The 27,156-nt window shown below is 35.3% G+C and overlaps 2 protein-coding genes across 3 annotated transcripts; both read left to right on the top strand.

Moving 5' to 3' along the window:
• Positions 1–670: 670 nt before the first annotated feature.
• Positions 671–4,715, top strand: LOC140827710 (uncharacterized). Its single transcript, XM_073190492.1, has 9 exons — positions 671–813; positions 1,839–1,968; positions 2,080–2,207; positions 2,291–2,347; positions 2,488–2,580; positions 3,715–3,793; positions 3,874–3,998; positions 4,107–4,250; positions 4,336–4,715. Exons 3-9 carry the CDS (start codon positions 2,082–2,084, stop codon positions 4,570–4,572), a joined length of 861 nt encoding a protein of 286 aa, XP_073046593.1. The 5' UTR covers positions 671–813; positions 1,839–1,968; positions 2,080–2,081; the 3' UTR covers positions 4,573–4,715.
• Positions 4,716–7,009: 2,294 nt separating this feature from the next.
• On the top strand, positions 7,010–22,123 carry LOC140827708 (protein THALLO). 2 transcript variants are annotated; one of them, XM_073190489.1, is made up of 17 exons: positions 7,010–7,166; positions 7,295–7,431; positions 7,562–7,653; positions 8,088–8,157; positions 9,556–9,695; positions 10,468–10,614; positions 10,735–10,868; positions 12,260–12,347; positions 13,518–13,697; positions 14,310–14,483; positions 15,758–15,835; positions 15,987–16,120; positions 16,234–16,375; positions 20,905–21,158; positions 21,442–21,505; positions 21,593–21,661; positions 21,776–22,123. In XM_073190489.1, exons 2-17 carry the CDS (start codon positions 7,317–7,319, stop codon positions 21,905–21,907), a joined length of 2,013 nt encoding a protein of 670 aa, XP_073046590.1. In that variant the 5' UTR covers positions 7,010–7,166; positions 7,295–7,316; the 3' UTR covers positions 21,908–22,123. The 2 variants fall into 2 exon arrangements, with proteins under 2 accessions (XP_073046590.1, XP_073046591.1); XM_073190490.1 differs by having other exon boundaries at positions 7,010–7,170.
• The last annotated feature ends 5,033 nt before the right edge of the window (positions 22,124–27,156 follow it).

Genomic DNA, 27,156 nt, shown 5'->3' with positions numbered 1-27,156 from the left:
TACTATTGAAACAAGGGAAATCTTCTTCATATCTTGCCCCTCTTTAAAAGTAGGATGTCTAGGTCCCTCTTCATAAGATCCCTTCATACTTAAATCATCACCTTCCTCATTTGTCTCATTGAAGTGTTCAAAGTCATCTCCAGCTTCACTTTCCTTCCTCTTCTCACCAATTTTACTCTTTTGCAAATATTTCTTCACCACTGCTCCCCTCAGTATCCTCCAAAAGTTCAGACGGTGCAGCTGAGTAATTTTCATCTGAAGAGTCATCAAATTCATTAGGTTCTATAATGCCTTCATTCTCACTACTAAAAACATTACCAAGATCAAGATGATAGGATTTAAATTTTGAACAAGAGAAGAAACTGGAATATTGTCAGAAATATCATCTGAGGAGAGAAGATCTTCATTCAAATATTGTCAATGTTGATTAAATTCAGAAAAGGCAGGCAGGAGACAAGTATCATCGTTATTTTTCTAAGATGTTGGAATTTGTTCAGAATTAGTTTCAAAGATTCATTTGGTCACATTCATCCTCGAACAAATTTTTTCTAAATTATTAATTGGATCGAGAAAATTTCACATATTTAATTATCTATTCTATCAATTACTATTATTATTATTATTATTATTATTATATATTTAAAGTTTTATATTTTGCTTACACTGGGACGACATTAAATATCATTCAACGCCCAAGCCCACGAGAGCATTCATCCCTACTTGCGGAGTTCTGGCTTCATACCTGTAAACCCTAACCCCATTGATATCCACTGTCCTGTTCACGGCGTGACGGCGAGCTTGTCTTCGTCGGCGGTAAATCTCCGGCGTCTGTCTTTTTTCGACTGTGATTTCATGTTTTGTTTTCTATCGTATACTTCAACGCCTGACCTCGCATATTCGTGATGGATTTTATCATCCGAAAGTGATTTCTTGTTCGAAGCCGTGATTTTAGTTGCAAAGTTTTATTATTTTATGGATTTTGAATTTCCAAAACAAAGTTTATTTCTTTCCCTGTTTTGATTTGTAGCTTAATTGTTTGTTAATCATCTTTTTGTTGAAACATGATAGAAATTTATGTTAGCTTGTTTCACGCAGTCCCGTATTGGATTGGATTTGGCTTCTTCTTTTCTATGTATACCTTCACGAAATTTAGTTACCATTTTTCATTATGATGGACCGTAACGCTGCATAATCTGTCGAGGGACAGATGAATCTTGGCACTTATGCCGCAACCATTGTATATTTAAGCAGTGATGAAAAGTGGTCCCAACCATTCTGTAATGTGGTAAAACGGCGGGGATTTCATTCTTTTTTTTGTCGCTTTGATGGTGCTGGTTCGTTTTTTTTTTGTGGATAAAAAAATTAGAACTTAACGTTTGTAGTGCTAGTTGGACAATTTACAAGATTCATTCAAGCCCACCGCTCGTGACCGCTATGCTTTCCCCTTTTTCCCAACAATGCTACTGCTTGTGACCGTTATTCTTATTTTTTTTCCCAATAATAATGTGTCTTATTGCTGCTAATGTCACTGCTGGAGTTTTTTTCTGCACGCTTGCTGCATATTCGTTTGATGGATTTTTTTGACGGTTGTGCAATTTGAGACGGAATTCATTAAACTTCCTTAACTTCTATCTGGGATTCAAATCTGAAATGCCAACGTTATCTGATTTATATACTTTTATACTTGTTTCTACTCTACCTTGTCTATGCAATTGCTATCTATGCCCGCTTTGCTTTTGCTAAGATTTGAATGTGTAACTAGTGCTACACCCTGAAAGGTACAATTGTAATTTTTTATGATTTGTTAAGAGCATTTACTTTTTCTCTACTTGTAACAGAGAGTTTTCATGACGGCTAGCTTGTCTTTGTTGGCGGTAAATCTCCGGCGTCTGTCTTTTCTAGACAGAACATGGTGATCTGCATTTGCCACCCAAATTAAGAGAACCATCACCATCACAACACACACAAGTAGCCCCAACCCTCATACCTTCATCATGTTTTGTTTGATCATGCATTCATGATGATGGTTCTCTTTCTCAGCATTTCATGTTTGACATAAGTTATTTCACCTTTTCACAGCTATGGTGTTGCTTTCCATTGGAGAGAAAAATTTCATAAAGGGTGGGATAGCTCAGGACCTTCGTACTGATGGAAGGAAAAGATTAGATTACCGGCACATCAATGTGGAAACTGGTGTCATTCCTCAGGTATCCAGATTTCGAATCTTTGGATGTTCTTTTGTATGTCAGACATTTTATTAACGCTCATTTCTGCTCATGGACATGAAAAGGCTAGTGGCTCAGCAAGAGTGACGATAGGTGCAACAATTGTCATTGCAAGTGTGAAGGTATTTCACTGTCTCGACATCAATACTTTTTTGATTGAATTTCTCATTGTTTTGGGTAAGTAATATGTTATCCTTCAGTCATTTTCTTTGAGATCTATGTTATAATTCGACTCATGATCAATGCATAATTTCATTTGCAGGCTGAGCTTGGGAAGCCCCATCCATCTCATCCTGACAAAGGAAAGGTTTCTATTTTTGTTGATTGCAGCTCGACAGCTGAGCCAACATTCGAGGTTTAAAATCTTTCATGTTTCTGTTGATTTACTGCTGATAGTTCAAACACTGGAGTTTACCTATGATACTTTGCAAAATTGAGAATTAGATTTTTTAGGCGAAAACATGTTACAACTAATTTATAAGAAGTTTTTGGGAAAAAGGGCATAAATTATATATATATATATATATATATATATATATATATATATATATATAGTTACTGCTCACGTACTTTCTTTCGTACCCAATCCCCGGGTTAATAAAGACAGTTTTTGGCAAGTTGACCGGTTGAACTTGATTTGAGAAAGGAAAGCAGATGAAGCACTTAACCATTCATCACAATCTGGAGATTGTTAGTTCTTGACGATCTGGAGCATCTTATAGGGTTTACTGCTGTTCATTTGAATGTTATGATTTATAGATCATTTTTCTCTTTTTGTTGGAGAATATTGTTGTCATGTTCAAACATGAATTTATCTTGCATTAGTTTATTGTGGGCTATAGATACTGGATGCTTCTATTATTCAGTTACCCATTTTCTGCTTTACACTTGACTGGATAGTTCTATTGATTAGCCAAACAGAGGTTTGGTTAAGTGCTTCATTGATTTACTCGTGCTTGTAGTGGTAGGGGTTTCATTTAGGCTATTTTGATCATCTTTCATGAGATTTAAAGTTTGCCTTTTCATATTGAGGCCTTGAGGTGTGGAATCAATAAGCGTACAGGGTGGCCTCGATAATTTGTGTTACCAATTTACTGAATCGTCATATTTTAAAGCTTTGCTGCCAATGCTTGTGTATCGTGATGCCCTGCAGTTGCGTCAGTTAAATGAGGATCAAAGTGATCTTTTGGAAAAATTCATGCTACAAAAAGGTTTAAAAGACTATTTTAAAAAAAGGGTTTAAAAGACTATTTAGCATTTGTTAAAACTTAAAACTAATGTTGAAGTTTAAAATAAAGTAAGTTCACGTGTGTGTCTGAAAATTCCAATACCGAAATAAGGTATTTACCGAAGTTTTAGTCTTAATTAGAATACTCTTAACTCTTTGGGACTACCTAATTCATGCATGTCCCTGTATATTCTCATTTCTCATTCAGTGTGCAAGCGCATCTATAATGGGTTTGCTGTAATTTTGTTTCGTTAATCACAGGGCAGAGGCAGCGAGGAATTAGCCGTGGAGCTCTCTTCGGCACTTCAATTATGTCTTTTGGGTGGTAAAAGCGGGGCAGGTATAAATAATCAATGAGTAAGGGAGATATTATACTTTGACAGTTTAAAGACTGGAAATTTTTTATGCCTTGGGCTGCAGGGGCTGGGATTGATCTTTCGTCTCTATCTATCATTGAGGGGAAGGTTTGTTGGGATCTTTACATTGATGGTCTTGTCCTTAGTTCAGATGGTAATATGCTGGATGCCTTGGGAGCTGCTGTTAAGGTTTATTGTTGTTACATATTAGAGATTCTTTATATTACTGTATGGTGGTTTTACTTTTTCATCGCCATGTTCTTATTTGCTTTTCCCATTTACGCTGCCCCCTTCTAGGCAGCGCTAAGCAATACGGCCATTCCAAAAGTCCAAGTTTCAGCAGATGCCTCTTCTGATGAGCAGCCAGAGGTTGATGTAAGCGACGAGGAATTTCTTCAGTTTGATACAACCGGAGTCCCTGTCATTGTCACCTTAACAAAGGCAAGATAGTTCAAACATCTGGTATTTGGTCTTTGACATGAAACCTTTAAACACAACCAACTAGTTCTCTCATCTGAAATTTTAGGTTGGAAGGCATTATATAGTAGATGCAACTTTGGAAGAGGAATCCCAAATGAGTTCCGCTGTCTCTGTTTCTGTCAATAGGCACGGGCGGATATGCGGGCTGATGAAAAGAGGGGGTGCGGGATTATGTGCAAGCACCATAATGGATATGATATCAGTTGCTAAACATGTAAGTGAGCATTTGATAAATGAATTGGATTCGGCGATTGCTGCTGCTGAGGCTTGTGATGAGGACTAATGAGAAGTTGCATTTAGCTCCTTTTAATTTTTAGGCATTAATCGAATTTGATCATTGTAAGTGATCTGTAGTTTGAGTTTTATGTTCAATATTGCACTTTTAATGGCAAGTGGTTTTATTAGAGTGAATTAGTTATGCCTTCAGATTCTTTGGGTTTATCAGTTTCTTGAATAATACTATTGTTATGGTTAATGTTTTAAATTAGTTTAAAATTTTGGACCATATTGTTGGTTAAAACGGGTGACCCAAATGTAAGTCGGGTCCAACTTTTTAATTAATGAGTAGGTCTCTTGTGAGACGGTCTAAAGAATTTTTATCTATGAGACATGTTAACCTTATTGATATTCACAATAAAAAGTAATATTCTTAGCATAAAAGTAGTATTTTTCATTAATGACTTAAATAAGAGATTCGTCTCACAAAATATGATCTGTGATATCGTTTTAAACATGTTTTTGCTTTAATTAATCAACTTTTCATTTATGTAGAAGAAACCTTAGTAAACCCATAATTTTGTATTGGAACAAACTAGGGATGAGCAATTGGTTAATTTTATCGGTTTAACTAGTTTTTGAAATCCAAAATCAGTGTTTTAGAAAGCGGTAGGTGGTAGGCGGGCGGTTACCTACCGCCTAGCGCCTAGGCGATTAGGCGGGGCTTAGGCGGTTGTCTAGGCGGTTGTCTAGGCGATTTTTTTAAATCTTAAATTCATTAAGTGGCTCATGAGTATTATGTTTGTATATGAAATAGATATTATTATAAAATTTAAATTGTAATAATAAATATATATTAATAAATTTTTATATATGAATCATCCACATCAGTTTACTAATTTACTACAACCGTTGTACAATGAAAATTAAATTTGTTCCACATTTTTTCCAACATAATATATTGATATTAAACATAAACATCTAACTCTTCTAGTTCATCTCCATATTTTTTCAATATTTCTTCTATATCGGATTTAAACTCAAAATCCATGGCTTCTTCCTCCTCTTCATCCGATACAAATTCTTCTTCGTGAAGTTCCCCTGCATCTTCAACATTTGTCTCAACATCTTCATCTCCATCATCAACAATCAATCCTTGTGCCATAGTTGTTTCACTATAACTAGGAATATCATAATTTGTTTTTTTAAAAGTGTAAACCGCCTGGGCGGATTTTTAATTGTAAAATCGCCTAGACGACTTTCGCGCCAGGCGATCGATTAATATGGTGGCACCTAGAAGTTTCGACTAGCCTAAAATCGGGGCGGTTTTGGACCGCCCAGCGCCTAGGCGCCACCTAAGCGGTCATAGACGGGGATTTTTAGAACACTGTCCAAAATCGAATTGAAGCGATATAGCTGAAATAATTGATTTCATTTTTATTAAGAAACGAACTTCTGAATTAACTAAAATTTTGAATTAATTCAATTCGTTCGGTTAAATCGAAATTTTGCGTATCTAAGACAAATGAACATGTTGCTAAAGACTTACCGGATAAAAAATAAATTTTTTAAATTATAAAATATGGTTGTGTTATTATAAATGTAAAGAGCATTGTTTTATATATATATATATATATATATATATATATATATATATATATATATATATATATATATATATATATATATATATGTGTGTGTGTGTGTGTGTGTTCTTATGCAAAAATTTGTGTGAGACATTCTCACATGTCGTATTTTATGAGACATATCTCTTATTTTGGTAATCAATGAAAAATATTACTTTTTATGCTAATAATATTACTTTTTATTGTGAATATAGGTAGGATTGACTCATCTCATAGTTAAAGATTCGTGATACCGTCTTACAAGAGACCTACTCATGTTCTTAAGAATCGAAACCATCTTAAGATTGTTAAACTAGGTGGAAGCATTCAAATCGTCGTTAAATTATTAACTAATAATTTCAATTAAAATAAATAATTATTATATTATATTAAAGTAAAAAACTTGGTATGAATTTCTGATTAAATAAAATTTAGAATAAAAATAATAATAACACATACAACACGTATATATTTTTTACTAATTTATAAAATTAACAAGGATGGTAGAAAGAAATTATTATACTTGACTTGATATTTGATCTATTAAAATTTTAAATACTTTTTTATTTTCGTAAAGTTTTTTAAACTGAAGTTTAAAAATTATTTCGTTTTTAAACTCTATAAAAATATGATATTTTTAGAATATCACTAGATTTTTATAGAGTTTAAAAACGAAATAATTTTGATTGAATATTTATATATTTTTTAATACTAGAAAAGTGCTTAAAAATCGTATAATTTTTCCATAGTAAATACAACCTCTAAAAATAGTTGGATTAGCCATTTTTGTATGAAAATTTGGTGAAACTTTTTAAAAAAGGTATTTTTGATATTTTTTCTTGATAGAAAATAATTAGGTTTGCCTAATTTTTGGTGGGACCGAATATATATATATAACATAGAAAATGGGCTAACGCGCACGCGCTTCCTTTTCTTCCCTCCACAAGGCAGCGTCTACGAGTTCTCCCCACTTCTGGAAAGCGGCGGCGCGGAGGCGGCAGCAGCAGCAGGATAAACTAAGCCTGTATTTTTCTATGTATGTACATTTCTGCTTGGCTGACTATATCTTTTCCGGGGCTGTTTATAGTGTTTCTGCATCACACTGTAATTTTCTCAAAGGAATTTGTTTGTTTGTTTGTTTGTTTGTTTTTCGATCTCTTATAGTTGATCAACGAGACTGTTAATCATGGGTAGAAAAGGAGGGAAGTACAAAAGGAAGGAAAGTAGTGGTCCGATGAAGAAAAAGGCGATTCCCTTCAATTCGGATGACGAAGACATGATGAATGATGAAATTGATGCCTGTACGTGTTTATATTTACCGTTTATATAGAATTCCGTAGAAACTGTATATTGATAGCCGTGTTTCTTTACTCTTAATTGTGTGTTTTTGTTTCTTTCGGGTTGTTGTTACTGGCTTGTGTTTTTATCTAGTTCATAAGCAGAGAGATGTTGTGCCGTTGCGGTTAGATGAGGATATGGAAGAATCCGACGAAGAGGGCGAGCAATCCGTGTTTGGTATTGAGGTTTGGTTTATTTAATTTAGTTTTATCTCATCGGTGTAAAGATTTGGTCTTTTTGAACGTTTTGGTATTTGTTTTGAACGTTTTGGAATTTGTTTGATTCATTCATTCTGTGTTTACTAATCGTTTTCTCTGTGCATGTTTTTACTCGCTCTCTTGGTGTTTTGTGGTAGTTTTTATTTATTTATTTTTCATTTGATCGAGCTATTTATTGTCAAGTTAAGCAGTAATGGTGAGCTATTTTTGTGTGCCTTTTCACCGAGATTGCATTCCAAATTTGTATTTTTGTTATCTTCTTTTTCTGTTGACTTCTGTTTCTTTTCTTGTTCTTTTAATGTACTTTGAATTTAATTTAGATAAGGGTGAAAGAAAGGTCTGAAAATTTATCCTATTTCTAATAAAATCTTGTTCATCTTCTTTTTAACCATTTTGAGTAGGCTGAAGAAGACGATGAAGAGGAAGATGCTGAGATTGATGATCCCCCGCCTAAGGGTTTTGAGGCAAAATGTAAGAGTGTTAGCTCTTCTTGCTGTGAATTCAAATGTGCTGGATATGGCTTTAACAATATGTAGGGGTGATCAAATTTTTTTATTAACCGCCCGAACCGCCCGAACCGAATTGCACCGCACCACCGCTTTTCATAATATTTTAGAAAAACCGCAATTAAAAATATTAATCATAAACCGCACCGCAAACGCGGTTCGGTTATTTTTTTTGCCAAGAACCGCACCAAACCGCACCGCCTAAACCGCTTGCCATAATATTGGCCTAGAATTATAATAATTTGTAAACAACATATTCAAATAAAAGAAGTCATCATTCATTATATCCTAAATCTCTTTAAAATTATTATTCTTACAAATAAAATTTATCTTTTTCTTAATTATACTTCATATTAGTCATTTATTAAAGTATTTATTTTTTTTGCTACAATATTTTGTTTGTAGTCTGAAGGTAAAAAAATTGATAAAATAGTGTAAATGTCATTTTTGTTGTGAATGTGTTGTGTTGTTAAATTATTAACTTAGTTTTGAATCTTGATTATTGTTTAATCTATTTTGATCTTTATATGTTTTGAACTATATTTTATATTTGAAAACAATATATTGTTGTTGTTTTCAAATAAATTATAATATATGTTCTAATATTTTTCATTAAAAAAACCGTAAAACCGACCGCAACCGTATGAAACCGCTCAAAACCGCAAGACTGATTTTTTACATAAAACCGCGATTAATTTTTCAAAATACTAACCGACCGCATATGGCAATTCGGTTTGAATTTTTTAAAAAAAACCGCAAAACCGCACCGTGATCACCCCTAACAATATGTAGTAAAAAGTGTGGGTTTCTTTCCTCGGGAGTTTCAGAATCACTGGAGCATATTTTTCTCTGTCTGAAACTTATTTGTTAGATTTAGAAATTGTTTTTCTTATATCAAGTTCAGATTTTGTAACTTTTCGATTTTCTCAGGTGGTAGTGGTTTTTATTCTTGGATGGTGACGGGTTTTGTTCTTATATCAAGTTCAGATTTTGTAACTTTTCGATTTTATCAGTTGGTAGTGTTTTTTAATTTTTGGATGGTGTTGGGTTTTGTTTATGACATATATTATAGTCTTCATGACCAATACTGCAGTCAACTGGATTTATGAGTCATGAGGTGATTTCTAGAGTTGGTTTCACTTTTTGTGCTGAACTAATTTGTCTACGTGACACTTGTAGGTATGCGATGACAGTTATTATTGTTAGAACTTTTTTTTTTAATCTAGAGGAGCAGATGCTTTGTTCTTTGTTTTTTCCTGGGTCATCATCATAGTCGGGTATCCCTCGATTGGGCTATTTTTTGTTTCCCTGATTCTTCATATATTAAATTTGTTGTATTAATTTCTATAGTTGATATGTATAGTGCAGAGGACTCAAAAGTACATGATGGCTGAGTTTGGTGGAGTTGAAGATGAAATTTTTGATGATACCCACGAGGAGGAACATGAAAATGTTGTTTGGGGCGGTACTAAATACAAATATGGTGCTGATGTGGTCAATGAGGTAGTTTCCAAACAGTTCTGTGTTCTTTAATTTACATTGTACATAAACTATAGGCTGATTGATTGTCATCTATTGCTATATTGAACTTTTAATTATGCAGTTACCTCCAAGGATTACTTTAATTTAAATACACGATTTTAGTTGATGTACTGTGAGTTATTTGTTATTTTTTATACATGGTGACAATTCTGGTTGCATAATAAATTCATTATCAGTTTCCTCGTTGCGAATCCAAGTAGGAATCATTATTCCTTTCTATACTATTTGTATAAACTTAATCATCTTGAGGATGCCCTATTATTGTCCTTACATTAGATAAACCTTTCTTCTTAGATTATCTTTTGTTTCTCATAATCTCATACAAAATTTTGTATTGTAAATTTTAATGAGGTAAATGCTAAAGTAAAAGGTGCAATCTATCCCTCAAGACATTGGACCCTCATTCTTTTTCAATTAGAGCAGTTATGGTTCATGGATTCGGTGCTTGTTGTCCTGCTTGTTTATGACCAGCTAGTTTAAATTCCTTGATAATGATGATCACCGACCATAAAATCTCTTTTTCTTCTCGGGGCTGACACGATAATAAGTGGCAAACTATGCTGAGAACTTATAAGCTATATCGGGTAATCGAGTATTGAAAGCAGTGCAAAGCATCAATGTGTATACCTGTCAACTTGAAGTTATACATTGGGATTTTTTTTAGAAATAGATTTGCTTTGTATTTTATTTTGGTGTGTGTTTTGACATATCTAATGCTTGTGATAATCATAAGCCATTATCAAGCGATGATGAGGACGCAGCTGAGGAGGAGGCAGAGGTGTTGAAATTGCAGAGTGAGAAAGCAAAAGCTCTGACGATGGAGGATTATGGTCTTGGAGATGATGGTCAGGATGTAGCTGGTGTGGAGCCCACATTGGAGGTGAAATATACTTTAGATTGCCTCGATGTATATCCATTACTAGTCGTGATCCTTACTCCTGCGGCGATGCTTGGAATGGAAATATCATATTATGGATTGCATCTTCTCCCCCTATTTCAGGAAATTTTTGACCAAGGGAAACCTGCCTCAAGACCTTCTTTTGACAAAGTAAATGAAATGGGTTTGATGTATGAGGTTGTAAAGAAAGACCTACATTCTTTGACGAAGGAAGAACAAATGGATGTTGTTTACAGGTCAGCACGATTTCACTCTATCTTACCTTCTTTATTATTTATCCGCATGTTAACTTAGAAGATGTGAATGAAGTCATTGAGTTGCTACAAGGTTTTATTGACTCTAAGATGTTACTTTTTATAATTATTGCAATACTGAAGTTGTAATACAAACAAAGATACTTAAATATGAAAAGATTCTTTTACCTGTCATTTATGCTTGCACGAGTGTGATTGTCAGAGTACTGGAAATGCTGGTTTCCCTTCTTTTTGTATAATTTTTTCATTATAACTTAAATGCTGGTCAATATTTGCATCAAGCTTTATATTTTACCATTTAACTGATTTGTGATTTATGATGGGAAACTGAAATTGGCCCATCATATTGAATTTTTCGATTTTGATTTAGAATTATTGGAAACGAAGTAATTTGGAATTCTACACAGCTTATGTTTGACTAGATCATCAGTTAACTTCATATTGGTGTAGTTTATTTCATATTGGTGTATTGGGCCGAGTAATAGCCTGTCTGTCGTGAATTCAAGTTGACAAATTAGGTGTTTTGGCACACAACAGTTTTCACGCTCTTTATGCAAAGTTGAAGAATAAATGCAAACTTGAACTTAATGTTTACTGTAACTACTGATACTAGAAATTTCTTTATGCTGTAACGGGCTATCACTTTAATAAATCACACGCACATTCCATCTAGCTTTTACGATGTTACGCAAATTTTGGTAAATAATAATTTTCTTACAGAGTTGTTTTTTGATTCGTTTGGTTATGTACGAATTTTTCTAAACTTTTTTACGCAAATTTATTTCAGTTAATTTATATAAAATTTATTCAATAACTTAGAAACTTTTTATATGTAATAAATTTATCCATTGAATTTTAAAATTTAATAGGTTCAATACTTGTGAATGTGAATTTAACAAAATAGAAGTAAAATTGCAAAAAATTGTTCACAGCAACTTAAGTTTTACAAGTATAGTAAATTCAAAATTATTGTTACTTATATTTTATTTCATCATATTTATATTTTATTTATGCTGGAAAAACACAATTATTCTCCTCGCAAGTTGGAATAAGAGCCATGTTGATCAAAATTTGAACGTTGATGATAATAGATTGAATTATTTTGCTTAAATAAAGAATATAGTTTAAATTATAAATTTTCAAAATTTGAATATTGTCAAAAAAAGATTCTCTGATTTATTTAGATTAACTTGTCACCTCCTATCAAACATTAAATAGTAAATTTGTATCCCCTGTTATTTCAAAAGTTCCCATAATTCTTGTTAGAATTATTTGTGGGTCTTTAAATGAAAATCTAACAATTTTACTTGCAGCCTGCCTTTCTTTTCTTATGATGCCTTACTAACCTGGTTACTTGTTTAATTGTTTTACAGCTCTGCTCCTGAACTAATTGGACTTTTGTCAGAACTTAATGGTGCCCTTAAACAACTTGAAAACAAAATTAACCCACTGGTGAACAAGGTATGCTTGTTTATATTTGATCAAACTCATTTTCATTTGGATTAAACTATCTGATCGTACTGGTACAGTTTATCAATGAGATTTTGAAAAACATGACATCCACCATCTAAAGTTGTATTAGCTTACGGAGCGTTTGCGAAAGATTATGCTTTTAAAGAACGATTAAATTTATAGATTGTTCAGAACTTAGAAAAATTTGTAATTGGGTTCTTTGAAAATTAAAGTGAAGCTGAAATTTTTTAAGGTTGAGTGATTGGTAAATAAGTTATTCTAATACTAGTTTTTTATAAAATACCAAAAGTGTTTGCAAAAGATAGAGTTTGATGGTGTATTTTAAAGGGTAATACTGACTAGACAAAAATATCGGGGGTAAGAGTGTTGACAAATTTTCATTTATTTACCAAAATACTAGAATCATTTTTTAAGAATCAGAATTAGCGTGGGCTAGACTTTTGGGTTTGAATTAAAATATGTAGAAGCAGAAGAAAAATTTGGGGTTAAGAACCACAAAAATTGATTTTTTAAGTGAAAAGTGAAAAATCTTTCTTTTATTGGTTGCAAACACTTCCTAAGCTTTTGTTGTTGAGAAAGCATTCCAGTTACAACATGAAATTATTATTTATGCCAGAGGATATTCTAATCTTGAAATTATCTTTTCTTTGAAACTATTTGTGAATCATGGAGTCTCAATGTATAATGATTGCAATGTATGCTCATTATTCAAAAAAAGAAAGCGTTGGAGGAAAAAGTAACTGCATTTCAACCAGCAGATGATCAGAGAAAATGAAAAGGATATAGATGAAGTAAATTGTAGGGTGAGAGTCACTCAAAACGAATAGAGATGTGCTTGTTAACTACAAGAAGAATTTGGAATCAGCAGCTCTGTTTAATGTTACATTATGCCAAACGAATATGTTATCTTATCAATGAACTCTCGCTGAAAATGGTCTTAGTGTTTGTGTGTCAAATTTTTAGCTTCTTCCCTTCATCAGGACCATTGCATTTCTGTGTCTTGGTGACAGATGCTGGATTGTTAAATGACACCGTTTTTTAAATTTTATTCCGTACCCAAGAAATCAATATGCAGCAAATATTACCTACTCGATTATTCTAAAAGTAAAGGTAAACTTTTTTCTGTAATCTTATTCACTATGTTGATTGATTATTTAGATTAGAGAACAAGAGAGTGCAAAGAAGGGTGTGATGCATTATATTGAGGTGAAGCAGCTTCTGTTGCAGTCTTTCTGTCAGGCTATAACCTTCTATCTTCTTCTCAAGACTGAAGGGCTACCAGTCCGTGATCATCCAGTTGTTTCTCGTCTTGTGGAGATCAAGAGTTTGTTGGATAAGGTTTTTATATCTTCTCAGATTGGCCTAATTTGTGTATTATTGGCGTCAAAGTTTATTATGCAAGATAGTATGAAGAAGATTCAACTCTATTGGATTTTAAATCTTCTTTATGTCTTTCTTGGTGTTAAATTTTCTCTTTGCTTGTATTTTACCTTTCTCTTGGGAATATGTACCATCATATCGCAAATATATGTGATATAAGTAATTAACTACAGGTTTCATTTGATGACTTACCGTTTCTTTTGCTGGCTTTCTCATTGCGACATGTTTCCTGGTCTAAAAATGTATTAGATCATTTGGCAAGGCTCTTTCGTATTTCTATTCAAGTTTTGTTGGGAATTCATTTAAATACTGGAGATGCACGTAAGATTTTGTCATATTGCAATAATTCTAGTTTCAAGAAAATGAAGGTTTGGAATGGTTAGCCGGAGCTGGGCTTTTAATTTTATTCGTCTGAGGACATATTTTTTTAGCATTAGTGTGAAACTTTTTATGCTTTCGGAAATATGTTTGGTTCACTATGTTTTCGAAATTCCTGCATTGCTTCTGGTTGTCTCCTGATACCACGAGTTGAGAGTGACGGAATTTTTATCGTTTCTTCTTTGGTGGCAGATGAAAGAATTGGATGAGAATCTTCCATTTGATGTGGAGGATATTGTGAGCAAACATGTGAACCATGCAGCTGCATTGAATTTGGCTGAAGAGATGGGGGCTACACATGCTGATTCTTTCAACAAAGCAGTGATTGCCTCCACAATGTCTTCCTTGAAACACGCAATAGTTGAGGTATGTCCCCATTTAAAGTATCTTCTGTTACTTAGTTGTCACATATATTAAAACTCATCCATTGGGTTTGAGGGGTTTGTCAGAATCGTGCGTAAAGTTTATTTTGTTACTGGAGTCAATTTACCAACTTTTCAATTTTTAAAAACTTATTTGGCTGAAGAACCAAATAAATATCTTATGTTGGCTTGATGAGAATAGGTTACTTGATATTTAATATTCTTTTAACATTTTGTTTCAGCTTCAATTGTGTCAAAATATTAATATTATCCCTATATTTTAAATATCTGGGAGATAGGAAGAAAAAAAGGGAATGTAGGAATTTAATAGCTCGTCCATGAAGTGTACAAACAGCGCAAATGTCTAAAACTGTTATTATTCTCATTCAATCTAAATTATGATAATCACCCTATATAAACAGGATCTTTGTTATGTTTTGCTAGGTACTCCTGTAGAAACCCTTCTTTTTTATTGTTATTATAATTTTGTTCCTATGGATGACAGTAAACCGAGACCCATATTATAGTTATAGGAAAAATCTAGACATTAATAAAACAATCTCATTTTACTGAAGGTGTAATGAATTAGATTTTCCCTGAAATGTTATTTTAATGCCGGAAAGCTGCTGGTTGGACAAGATTAAAAGCAATCGAAAACCTCAGGGACCATGAATCCCTCAAACTTCAAAGATTAGTTGAAAATTTTCCTTTGAAAGTGTGTTTTATGTTTGATTTTTTAATCCTTTCTGTGAGTCTTAGTTGTTAAAAGAATAAACCCTTTGAGCCTTGACAAGAGCCAGGGCTAAGCACTTTGAGGCATGTGCCTTAACGATGAAGCCCATGCATTTTGAAAATCCCGAGCAGGTATTTGATGCTGCTTAAATGCAGAGATAATAAATCTAAGATGAAAGGCAAGACAATAGTAGTTTACTTTTCTAATAAACTAACAAGTATTTGTTCTACTGTTGCCCCCCCATCTTCTGTTTTAAGTAGTGTTTTACTTGTATTATATCTAAGCATACGAGGGCTTTTTTTTTTTGCTGTGGCATATTATATATTATTACGAATTTAAATTTTACAAAATTCTCCCTTGAGCACTTCATTTTAATAAGATGGTGCGTTTCCTCCCATTTTGCGCCTAGACTCTACAATATCCAGGCGCCTTAGGACTCCTCTATCTTATAAAAGCTATTGTGCAAGTGCACAATGTTTGTGGAACTCTTGTCTGAAATCTGTAGTCTCATTTTTTCCCTTTCTTTGGTTGGTATTAAATTGTAGCCTGATGAAAAACCCGAGCTAGCCGAGTTGAATATCACAAGAAGTTCAAAGAATATTGAATCGCGACAGAAGCTCCAAGTGAGTTTGTGAATATCTGCTCTAGTATCTTTGCTATTTGTTTGCTATTGACCATAAAGCTGTTGCAGTGGCTATGTTATAACTGTGTTATTACTTGTATCATATCTGAATTCATTTGCTTGACATTCTCGACATAATTAAATTGTTGCAGGATATACAAGTTGGAGCGGAGAGTCTGGAAATGTTAAAAGTAAGGGCTGCTCTTGAGGAAAGATTGAAGCAGAAAGGTGTTTTGAGTTCTCCAAAGAATGTTCGGAGGACAAAACATCTGGAACCGGTGAACGGGTATTTTTCGTTATCATTGCAGACAATATATTATTTCATTTGTTCTCTGTACTAGCTTATGCCGTCTTCAAGTACTCCTTTAAGTGAATATGAGCAAAATTTGTTTGTATTAGGAAACTTGAGACATTGAACGATTTTGATGACGAGGCCAGAGAGCTAGACTGGCGTGCTTATGGTAAGAGTAACAGGGATGAGAATAAATCAAGTTTGAGTAAACTTTCCCAACAGCCGCATCTTCGGCCAAATAAACGCAAGGTTTGAGGTTGAACTGATTTGTTTCTACTTATAGTGGCAAAATAATGATTTTCGTTTTGATATTTACAGTTATATCTTTAGTCCTTGCGAACATTACCCCCATTCTCTTCACTTACGGCCAACTTTGACTAAACTTCCATTCTTGTATATCAAATCTCTTATTGGGCGCACTTTGGCCCGGAAAACAAATTAAAATTCAATTAAATTAATTCAACTTATTTAATTTATTAGTGATTTTTAAACGAGTAAATTTTTAAGTAATTTGGATAAAATCCAATTAATATACTTCTATATACTTTTATACATGCATATATATAATGATCTTGTAAACTTTATCTTTTGTAGCAAAATAAATATTGAATGACCATTATACGCAATACATTTATTGCTTTATTACATAAGCGAGACTGCGAGAGTAATTTAGTAAAAACATATAAGATTCTGACCAGATGAGTTGTTTGGTATAAAATTTGGTGTTTTTTTCTTTTGATATAGAAATTTTAGTCACAGTTTTCTGGTGAAATTTTTAAGAAAGAGTTTTTGGGGTTTTTAGAAAAACTATCATTCAGTAACGTTGTGTGTATTGGACCTGACGGAAAAGCTTCTATTTGTTCCTTTCAAACCCTGCAAGATATTTTGTGACTAAACCTTGTTTTAGTTGTAAAAGATCAGGGACTGAAATTGTCAAGTCCGATGGCATAGGGAATAATAATTAATTAATGATGAAATCATCATCCTTGAAAAGTTTTTGCAGGCTAAAATTATCTCCCATGTTATTGTTATCATTGCAGAGAAAGTTAATTTAACCATTGGAAAAATGGGTTAGTAGTAAATTGTAACACTGATAGCAAATAAGAATTTGAACTGTGTGAGTGATGCAAGGCCCTCTGTGGAATGAGTAAATAGGAAAAAAAGCATATATTAACCAGACTCAGTCAACTTGAATTTTCAGCCATAAAAGTGGTGTAAATATTAACTATTCAAAATTTCTAGAACAATGGACAAACCATGAACAGTCCAAAAATTGTTACTGCATTAGATTGACTTCTTCATTTTTATGATCCAACTTGAGGAATTTACTTGTTACTGGAAATAAGCAATAGCAAAGTAGCTATTAACTCAGGTTTAATTTACTGGCTTTCATGAGCAAGTGCTCCTAACATAAAAATTGGTGTATATTTTGTTCAATTCCCTATTTCTGTTCTCATAGAACATTCATGTTTTAGTTATTTATTAAATAAAATATTCTACTTGTTATTTGAATGCACCATCTAATTTGTATTTGTCAGGGAACAAATATGAAACAGAACAAAGCAAACAGAATTTAGTAGAAGGAAGAGGAATAACAACTGGAAACATAACATATATTGGTGGAAATTAACAAGAAAAACACAGAGCAAGCTCTGTAACAAGCAGAAACTCCCTAGCTCTCGCTAGTCACTTTCAAACAGAAAATAATCAGAAAACGTGAATGCTAACTAACTCCTCTCCTCTCTCCTTATATTTCCCCCCATGCGTTTCTTTTCTCACCCTTCTAGAACATACATTTCTTATAATGGGCTTATCATTATTTTTATGACCCATTTGATTTATAGCCCTTTCATTTACAGCCAGCCCTGTCAATACCCTCCTCCCCAAACAGCCTTATCCTCAAGGCAGAAGGTCGGAAGTTGAGCGATCATGGTGTTTGCATCCTCCCAAGTTGCTTCCTTCATGCTTTTGCCCTTCCACTTCACAAGGACCCGCTGCACTTGCTCCCTTGTCTTCGTCTTATATCTTCTTGTCACAATCTGTTCAGGCTCATAGTCAATGGCCAGATCAACCTCCATCTTTGCAGGCAACTCAATCGCCTCGTTTTGCTCTCCCTTAGCTGCCTTTAAACATGATACATGGAACACCAGATGCACCTAGAACCAGTGGGTAATTCCAATTTATATGCCACTTCTCCCACCTTGCAAATAATTCTAAACAGCCCATAATAACGTGCAACCTGCTTCTGGCAGGCTCCTTTACATAAAGATTGCTGCCTCTGGGGATGGAGCTTTACATAAACCCAGTCATTTACCTGAACAACGCCTCTCTACGACAGACGTTGGCCTGTTTAACCACGCGCTGATGTGCCCTGTTCAAATTGTATTTTAACTGACGAATCAACTCGTCCCCGTCACTCAAGTCTTGTGCAACAACTGCCACAATGGACTCACCTGGCAGAAACTGAACAATCGGCGGGGGCTTGATCCCATACATGGCCTCGAACGGAGTCATTCCGGCGGCTGATTGATATGAAGTATTGTACCAATATTCGGACCAATGAAGCGAGTGTGCGCAACTATGAGGCTATTCCCCTGCAAAGCAATGCAATTAAGTTTCTAAGCATCAGTTTAATACTTAGGTTTGTCCATCCGTTTCTGGGTGGTAGGCATAGCTCATCTTGAGTTTAGTGCCCTGCAATTGAAAGAATTCGGTCCAAAAATGTCTCATAAACAGAGGATCTTTGTCACTTACTATAGATTGAGGCACCCCATAAAGACGAACCACTTCCTTGGTGAACAATTCAGCCACTGCTCTTGCAGTAAATGGATGCTTCAAGAAAATAAAATGTCCATACTTAGTGAACCTGTCCACTACAACCATGATAACATTAAACCCTCTAGATTTTGGTAATCGAAAGGCTCCTGAATGGCCTCCAATCAGAGTGACGTGGAATTCTTCCACGATTTTCTTTACCCATTTAGATCCATCTGTTCTTACTCTTAGGTCACGGTGGAATAGTCGTCCTTTAATAAACATATATGGTGATGGTTCATCTGAACTCTGTTGGATCTGCTTAATGATTCACCCCAAGGTTGCATCTTCGCTTACTGACCACTACACTTCTTCCCAATTCATGTGGTGTAGTGATGCGCTGCTGCAATAAGCTTCTTATTGACTTATGGTCTGTCAAGACAATGAATTTCTTACGCAGCGGGTAATGCCTCCAATGCTGGATTGCCCCCACTAACGCCGCCAACTCTTTTTGTAGGTGGATTTAGCCAAAGCTTGTTCAGTGGCTATGGGTCGATCCTCTTGCGTAGTACCTCCCCTACTCCTTGTCCCGACGCATCGCAATCTATCCCAAATGTCATATTGAAGTCCGGCATCCTCAAAACAGGTGCTGAGCTGAGTACATTCTTGAGCTCTTCGAATGCCTCCCATGCTTCTACACTCCATTTACAACTTTTTTTTCAGCAACTTCGTCATGGTTTAGCGATATTACCGTAATTCCTTGTAAAATTACGGTTATTACCGGTCAACCACAAAAAACCCCGAATCTCCTTGATGATGCGAAGTTGGGGCCACGTTTTTATGCTTTCGATCTTCTTAGGGTCCACACTTACTACCCGACCCGAAATTACATGCCCCGGTAGTCAATCTCTGTCAATCCAAATTGGCATTTCTTGCTGTTCAACATCTGATTGTTTTGCTGCTGGGCCTCAAGGACTGTTTGAAGATGATAGACATGTTCGTCCCAACTTTTACTGTAAATCAAAATATTGTCAAAGAATACTAGCACAAATTGCCTTAAGAAAGGTCGGAATACCTCGTTCATCGTAGCTTGAAAGGTGGCTGGAGCATTCTTTAAGCCAAAGGGCATTGCTAGAAACTCACAATGCCCGACATGCGTTCTAAACGCCGTCTTTGACACATCATATGCCAACTCTCTGATTTGATGAAAGCCGGGCTGCAAATCCAGCTTAGAAAATAGCTCTGCCCCGTGCAACTCATCTAGCAATTTATCTATCACCGGAATTGGATACTTGTCCGGAACTGTAATCTCATTAAGTGCCCTGTAATCAACACAGAATCTCCAGCTGCGGTCTTTCTTCTTGTCTAGAATAACCGGGCTAGAGTAGGTACTGTTGCTAGGATGAATTACTCCAGCCTTCAGCATTTATGATACCATTCTTTCCATCCCGTTCTTCTGGCTATGGGCGTATCGACAGGGACGCACCGCGTTGATCACGATGGCATGATCATTCTCCCTAATCGGTGTCAGCCCTCTAGGCTCCTCAAACACCCCTTCGAACTCATCCAACAGCTTCCTTAATGCCAAGTTCCTCTCCCCCTCCTCAGTTACACTTCACCGTGGGAAACATCCATAGCCCAAATAGCTCCCCAAATTCCACATTCGATGATTTGATGATGGATTTCAAGGATACAACCGTTCTGTTAAGTGTAGGATCACCTTGCAACAACACTTCCTTAGAATTCTGCACAAAACTCATCTGCATCTTGTCCTAATTCTCTTGGCATTTCCCAGTGTTCTTAACCATCTGACTCCTGATGTCTAGTCCACTCCTCCAAGATCGAACAAATACCAATCGACGCTCACCTGACATACTCCTAAATCCACTGTCGTGCCCTTGCACACACCATGGCAAGAGATTCTGCACCCACCACCCAAATACACCCTAAAAAGCCCCAGGCAAGCACATCTTTGTTTCCCTTCCCCACTTGATGTATAACTATATCAAATTTTCTTTTGGCAGGTTATTTCTGGTGATGATGACATACCGAAACGAGATGATATTGGAGAAAGGAGAAGAAAGCATGAGCTGCGAGTTCTGGCTGGAGCTGGAGTCACATCTGTTGATAATCACGAAGATGCGACTGATAATTTTTCCAGTGATGGAGTTTCTGAGGCCAATGGGGAGAGTGATCCAGATCCGGATTTGGAATATTACAAACAAGTGGAACAACAGCATGCTGCAAAGCTTGCTGCTAAATCTAACAAGTATTCCAGGTAATTTATGATGCGAGGAGGTATTGTTCTTTCGGCTTGATAATAAGTGCAGGTAAAAAACGTGGAAGTAAAAATTTGTCATTTTTGTGATGCTATCCAAAGCCAGAATCAAGTACATTAAAATAAAATGCAACACTATAATTGATTTACCTTTGCAATAGAAAGGGATTTTAGTTTGTCTTCTGATATATGCAGTGCATAGTGAGTCAATATATGGAAGAATGTCTTCTAATATCGTCTGGCCTCCTAAATTATATATTCTGACCAACCATAACCTCAACAGGACCCCTGAAGTTTCATCTTTACCTGACGATACTGTTGATGGCAAACGGATCATCACACGTCAGGTGCGGAAAATTTTGTTCCTGCTAAATGAAACTATTTTCAATTTTTGGTGGTTATTGAAAAATTTATTTCGCTCCATTTTTGTCTAGATGGAGAAAAATAGGGGATTAACTCGTGCTCGTAAGAAGTTGATTAAAAACCCCAGAAAGAAATACAAGGTATCATTTGCTTGAAGCCATTAGATGTCTGAGCCTTTGATTAAATATGGTGTGTGGTAAGAGTTCCAAGACTAAACATCTGTTAGACTAAACATCTCTTTTCCCATCTCTCAGTTGAAGCACCGGAAGGCAGAGATACGCAGAAAGGGGCAAGTACGGGAGGTCAGAAAGCCTACAGGTTCTTACGGTGGGGAAGCAACCGGTATCAATGCTGGGATCAGCCGCAGTATCAGATTCAAAAGCTAATTTTGCAGTAAGGTTACATGAAACTAGCAAATCGAACTGTGAAAGAAGGCCGTTTCCCTTTGTGTGCAACCTTTTTTGCTCAATTTCTCGTAATGGAGTCTGCCAATATTTATATTTTCAGCATATTACCTCAATCTAGTGTCAGTAGATGAGACAGATTCTTGTATGCAATTTTGACGCAAGTTTTTCCATAATTTGTTATTCCTTTCTCCTGTTTATGTATTAAAACATATTTCTGCTGTTTCAAAATGAGAAGATAACTTTCTTGCAGTTAGTTCATCAATTGTAAACAATTTGACAACTTTTTTGTTCAGTTTGCCTCGCTTCTACTATCTATCCAAGACTACTGTAGAATAAGAAGCTCTATCTCAAAACAATCACTTTGATCAATGTTAGATGTTATGAAAGCAAACCAAAATCAAAGATGTAAAAAAAAATTACAGTGTTTTAGTCCAATTAACACTGATCTGCAAGAAGCATGCTTTTTAATGATTAGTGCGATCAAATTAGGAGTAGAACTGGGACAATATCTGGATATGTGTTTTCGGCGTTTACAAAAAATGCCTCCGGCGAGTAAGTGTTTGCGAGCCAAAAAGGTTGTGCGAATGATATTTTCCTCTAGCATTATGGTCACATTTATGGTATCGCGACTATACGACAAATTATAGACTTCACTAAACATATAAATACTTATTTTGAAAATGAATTTTTAGCATATCAATATAATAATTATATAAAAAACAAATTTTAATATTTCCTGTTACTAAATAAGCCCAAAGTTATCCAAAGTTATTTCCTCACTTAAATGAATGAAATATAAAAGTATCTTTTTTAGTATGTGAAATTATCTAATTTATCAAAATTATTAATTGGATGGAGAAAATTTGGGTTAATTGGGTATCAGTACCCAATATAAAAGAACTTGTGTTTTAGTACCTGGTGAGAGAAAAGAAATTTTAAAATGCCAAAATTGCCCTTGTCTTTTATTTAATTTTAATTGATCCCCGCGCTCCCGAAAAATGGTATCAGAGCATGGTTAATTTATTTCAAACACAAAAATTTTATTATTACTAGCAACTAAATGTATGAGAAGGAGAATTTCGAAAATTATGAATCCGGACTTTAGTTCGAGAAAAATAATTTACAAGAACTATTCCAATATTTTGGAATATACACAAGTTTATCTAACTATTGTTAGATATCAGAAACATGAGAACAAACGAAATTTATCTCCTGATAAAAGACGGCAGTATTTGCAAAACCTTGCATACACAAAAGGTAGACCCTTACAGGCCGAAAAAACCAGATCTTCATTGATCTGTTAAACATGCCAGGAACTACCATCCAGTTCGAAATTGAACTTATTTCGCTAGAAATAATTCAATTAGAGCAAGAATTACAGCGAAGTACATGCTTCACTGAACTCAGCACAAAAAGTATGCGTTTACAAGGTTTAAAAAACCGGAAAAACATACTTCAAAATCTACTCAGAAGAAATTCTTCAGAGAACAATGGATCTGTATAGACAGCAGATTTACGAAGGGAAGCTACTGCACCCTCAGGTAAAATCTCAGGTAAACTTATGATACAAAATAATAAGTTTCTGGAGATAGTTCCAGACTCTTCTAAGCTCTCTTTAGATCTTAGAGAAATTCAAAAGACAGTCCAAAATTATGGCAATATGCTGTATTTTGTACCGCAACGAGTTGAGAAAATCCTTGAAACCCAAGAAGAAATTCTGGGATTAATAAAGGATATTCAAACAAGAATTCAGAAACTAGAACAACAACCAAGTTCTAGTAGAAGAACTTCAGGAGGATGGTTACCACCATCTTTTGGCACTGAACCTTTGTTACATCAACAAAGGAAGGCCAGAGTGGTGTCAAAACCTTTGACTGAAGAAGAAAAGATGATCAATCTAATCAAGTCTGTCTCAGAAAAGAAATTCATCTGATGACAACTTTAGAAAGGATTGGTTTGGAGGATCTACAAGAACTTGCGGAATCTTTCGCAAATCTCAAAGTAGTAGATCTAAAGATGAATACAGCAGTAGGTGAAACACCACCTGCAATAACCTGGTCATCTTCTCAGGAACCACTAAGGGAAAGTATGGGATCTCATAATGTAAATATGAGAGAATCTCAGACTAATTTCCATACTGGTGGAGGATCACACCCAGCGGGAACAAGGGCAAGGAGAACTCAAATTCCTTTGCACCAAACACCCTATGGGAAAACTGTTTTAGATCCTATACATCCTTACGGGGTTATGCTTAACCTTGATGTATTAGACTTCAAAAACAGAGAAGATCTCATAGACGATTGGACATCTGCTATGAGAATTGCAGCAGGAACACTTGATCTCAACAAAGAAGGATTCATTAAACTTTTGGAAATGAGTCTTATGGGATCAGTAAAAATTGCTTGGGACATGACTTCATCAGACATGAAAGAGTCAGTCCTAGTTGGAGAATCTCTTAGTGAGATCGCGGGAAAAATGGCTACCCTATTTAAAGCACACTTTATAGGGGTAGACTATTTCAACAGTCAAGATACAGAGAAGAAGAAGAAATACACTCAAGCTCTGTATAGTCTTGAATTACATGACATATGTTTGGTGGATGAATATATTATGTTATTCACTAAATACAGATGGAATTCAGGAGTCGAAGAGGATATAGCTATGCAGCTTTTCTTCGCAAAAATGCCGAGCCCTTGGAGAGAAATGCTCATAAGGGAATACGTACCTGGTAATCCAGATACGTTGGCAAGAAGAGCCTCTTTCCTTAAAGGAAAACTGGCAGAATGGTGCCATATGGCAGCATTACAAAAGAATTACAAACGCTTAAGGGGTATCAACAAAAGAACTCCTTTGTGTTGTAAAGAAAATGATCTTCCAACAATTATTGGAAGTAAACCACAGAAGCATAAAAGGAAAAGCTTTAGGACTCATCCTTATGCACGAAGTGGGAGAAGTTCTTGGAAACCAAGAACCGTATGGTCTAGACAGAAAGCCAGATCTTATAAATCTGGACAAAGAGGCGGACCATCGAGAAGTAGGATATCATCCCAGGCATCGAGTTCATCTCGAAGCACAGGAAGAACACCTACCAAGAAAACTTTCAGAAGAGCTCATACTAGGGCCAATGAAAGTTTCAAGGACTGCAATTGCTGGACATGTGGAGCAAGAGGTCATATCTCGACCAACTGTCCAGAAAATGAAAAAAGAGGTATTAAACGCTTCGACCCGACTCCGGATATAGAAGATGTAGTTTATTACCAGGATCTTATTCAAGTATACCGATTTGAGGACATTGCCTCAGATGAAAGTATATATGAAGAAGAGGAATTCTTAAGTCAGGAAGAATCTGATGGAACAGAATCGGAATCTGACTGAAGACGAGGTGTTTCGACATGAAACACATGAAGATTTGTCTGGGTTTTTCAGCCAGACAACTATATCTCATAACATGGTTCAAAGAATCATGAGAGAAAATCCAAGTCTACAGAGATATCAAGGTTTCTCCGCAGGACAGGTAGAAAAGTTCTTAGGAAGTCTTGGCCTAAGAAACAGAAAGCATCATCTAATCTATAAAGTTTCTAGAAGGGAAATGGCAATCCCAATGGAACTTACAGGAAATAGGATGGAGATGCAGTTAATTCCTTCCGAAGAAATTAAGGAGGAATTACAAAAACTCAAGATAGAAGTAGCGAGGACTATGTCCTGGATTCATATCGGAGCAATCCAAATTATGATAAAGGCTACTTTCAAAGAAGGGATAGATTCACCTATCGATATTGCTATTTGCGATAAAAGAATGGGGAATCTACAAGACTCAGTACTAGGAACAATCTCAGGAAACCTCTGTGCAGGAAAAATTGTAGGGGTAATCTATCCAAGGATAGCCTACAACCTGGCAGATCGAGATTTCAGCCGAGCCTTGACATTGCATCAGAACTTCAAGGAAAAAAGGCTGATGAAAGAAGGTAATAGGCCATATTCTATTACCTATCAAATTTCATATGCTCTATCTAATACACATCATTCTGAACTGTTTATTAGAAATGAGTTTATTGAAATACCTGAGATATTTGCTAAAGTTGCTCAGACAATTTATCCAGAAAGAGTCGAGTTTCCTTTAATACAGGAAACAGATATCCAGATCCAAGACAAACCGATTCTACAAAGGAATCAAAGTCTTAGATTGGAATCAAGAAGACTATTTTTCAAGGAGATAGAATTACAAGTTACAGATGGGATAAAAGGCCTGTCATAGACACCCAACAGGAGCTGAAAAGTTTTTCTACAATAGGAAAACTTAGATGCCCGGAAGGGTGGAAGGAGGTTGAAATAGTATTTGATATTACAAAGCAAAGAATCAATTTCCTTGTAATTCAATATACTATTTAGAACAACCTGCGATGGGAACTTACCAATGACTGATTAATATCGGAGAATTGTAAGTCCATATCCAAGGGATTCCAGGGAAAGAATCAGATCGACTGATTCTTGGACTAGAGTTTCTCGAGGAACATAAACCTTGGAAACGTCTAGAGTATGGAATGGAGTTTATGGCAGAAGATAAAATGTGGAAAATACAATGACCACAAGTCCATTCTCCATATACATTCCAGTAGGAATGTTGTATGAACAATATAAGGCAGAATATTTTGCTGCTTATATTGATTCAGGTGCTGGAATATGTACAGCAAAACGAGGAGTTTTTCCAAATAATTTGGAAGAAGAAGTTACCCAAGATTGCTGGAAGAGATTTTTCCAGAAGAATCTTAAACTTAGGTAAAGGGATCAAGATGACTGAAATCATGATTGGCGGTGCTGGACAAACACCTTGGTACAAGGTAAAGACACCACCAATTTATTTTCATGACACAGGAGCTGACATATTGTTAGGAAATAATTTCCTACAAATGTTCAAGTCCTATACACAAGAAAATGAGACTAGAAGATTAGTGTTCACAACACCATGTGCTCACAAAATCATAGTCCAGAGACTTAGGGAGGCATTTTACAGAAAATTGCCAATCCAGTTTCGCAGCAAGCGTGGTGATTCAGGAAAACTTCTGAACCCGAAAATGAAAGATTCAAGACGGTTTGGAGAAACAATGCTCCAGTTAAGAGCAGATAAGGAACTCCAACCAGAAGATATAGAATGCCTTAAGATAACTCTACATACAAATGAAGTAGAGTTTGAATCTAAGGTATCACTGGAAGATGTCAAGAAAAGGATC

This window comes from Primulina eburnea, chromosome 3 (genome assembly GCF_022965805.1).
Source record: "Primulina eburnea isolate SZY01 chromosome 3, ASM2296580v1, whole genome shotgun sequence".
NCBI lineage: Eukaryota > Viridiplantae > Streptophyta > Magnoliopsida > Lamiales > Gesneriaceae > Primulina > Primulina eburnea.
Note: the sequence above shows the minus strand (reverse complement) of the source record. Positions and strands in the feature narration are given on the sequence as shown.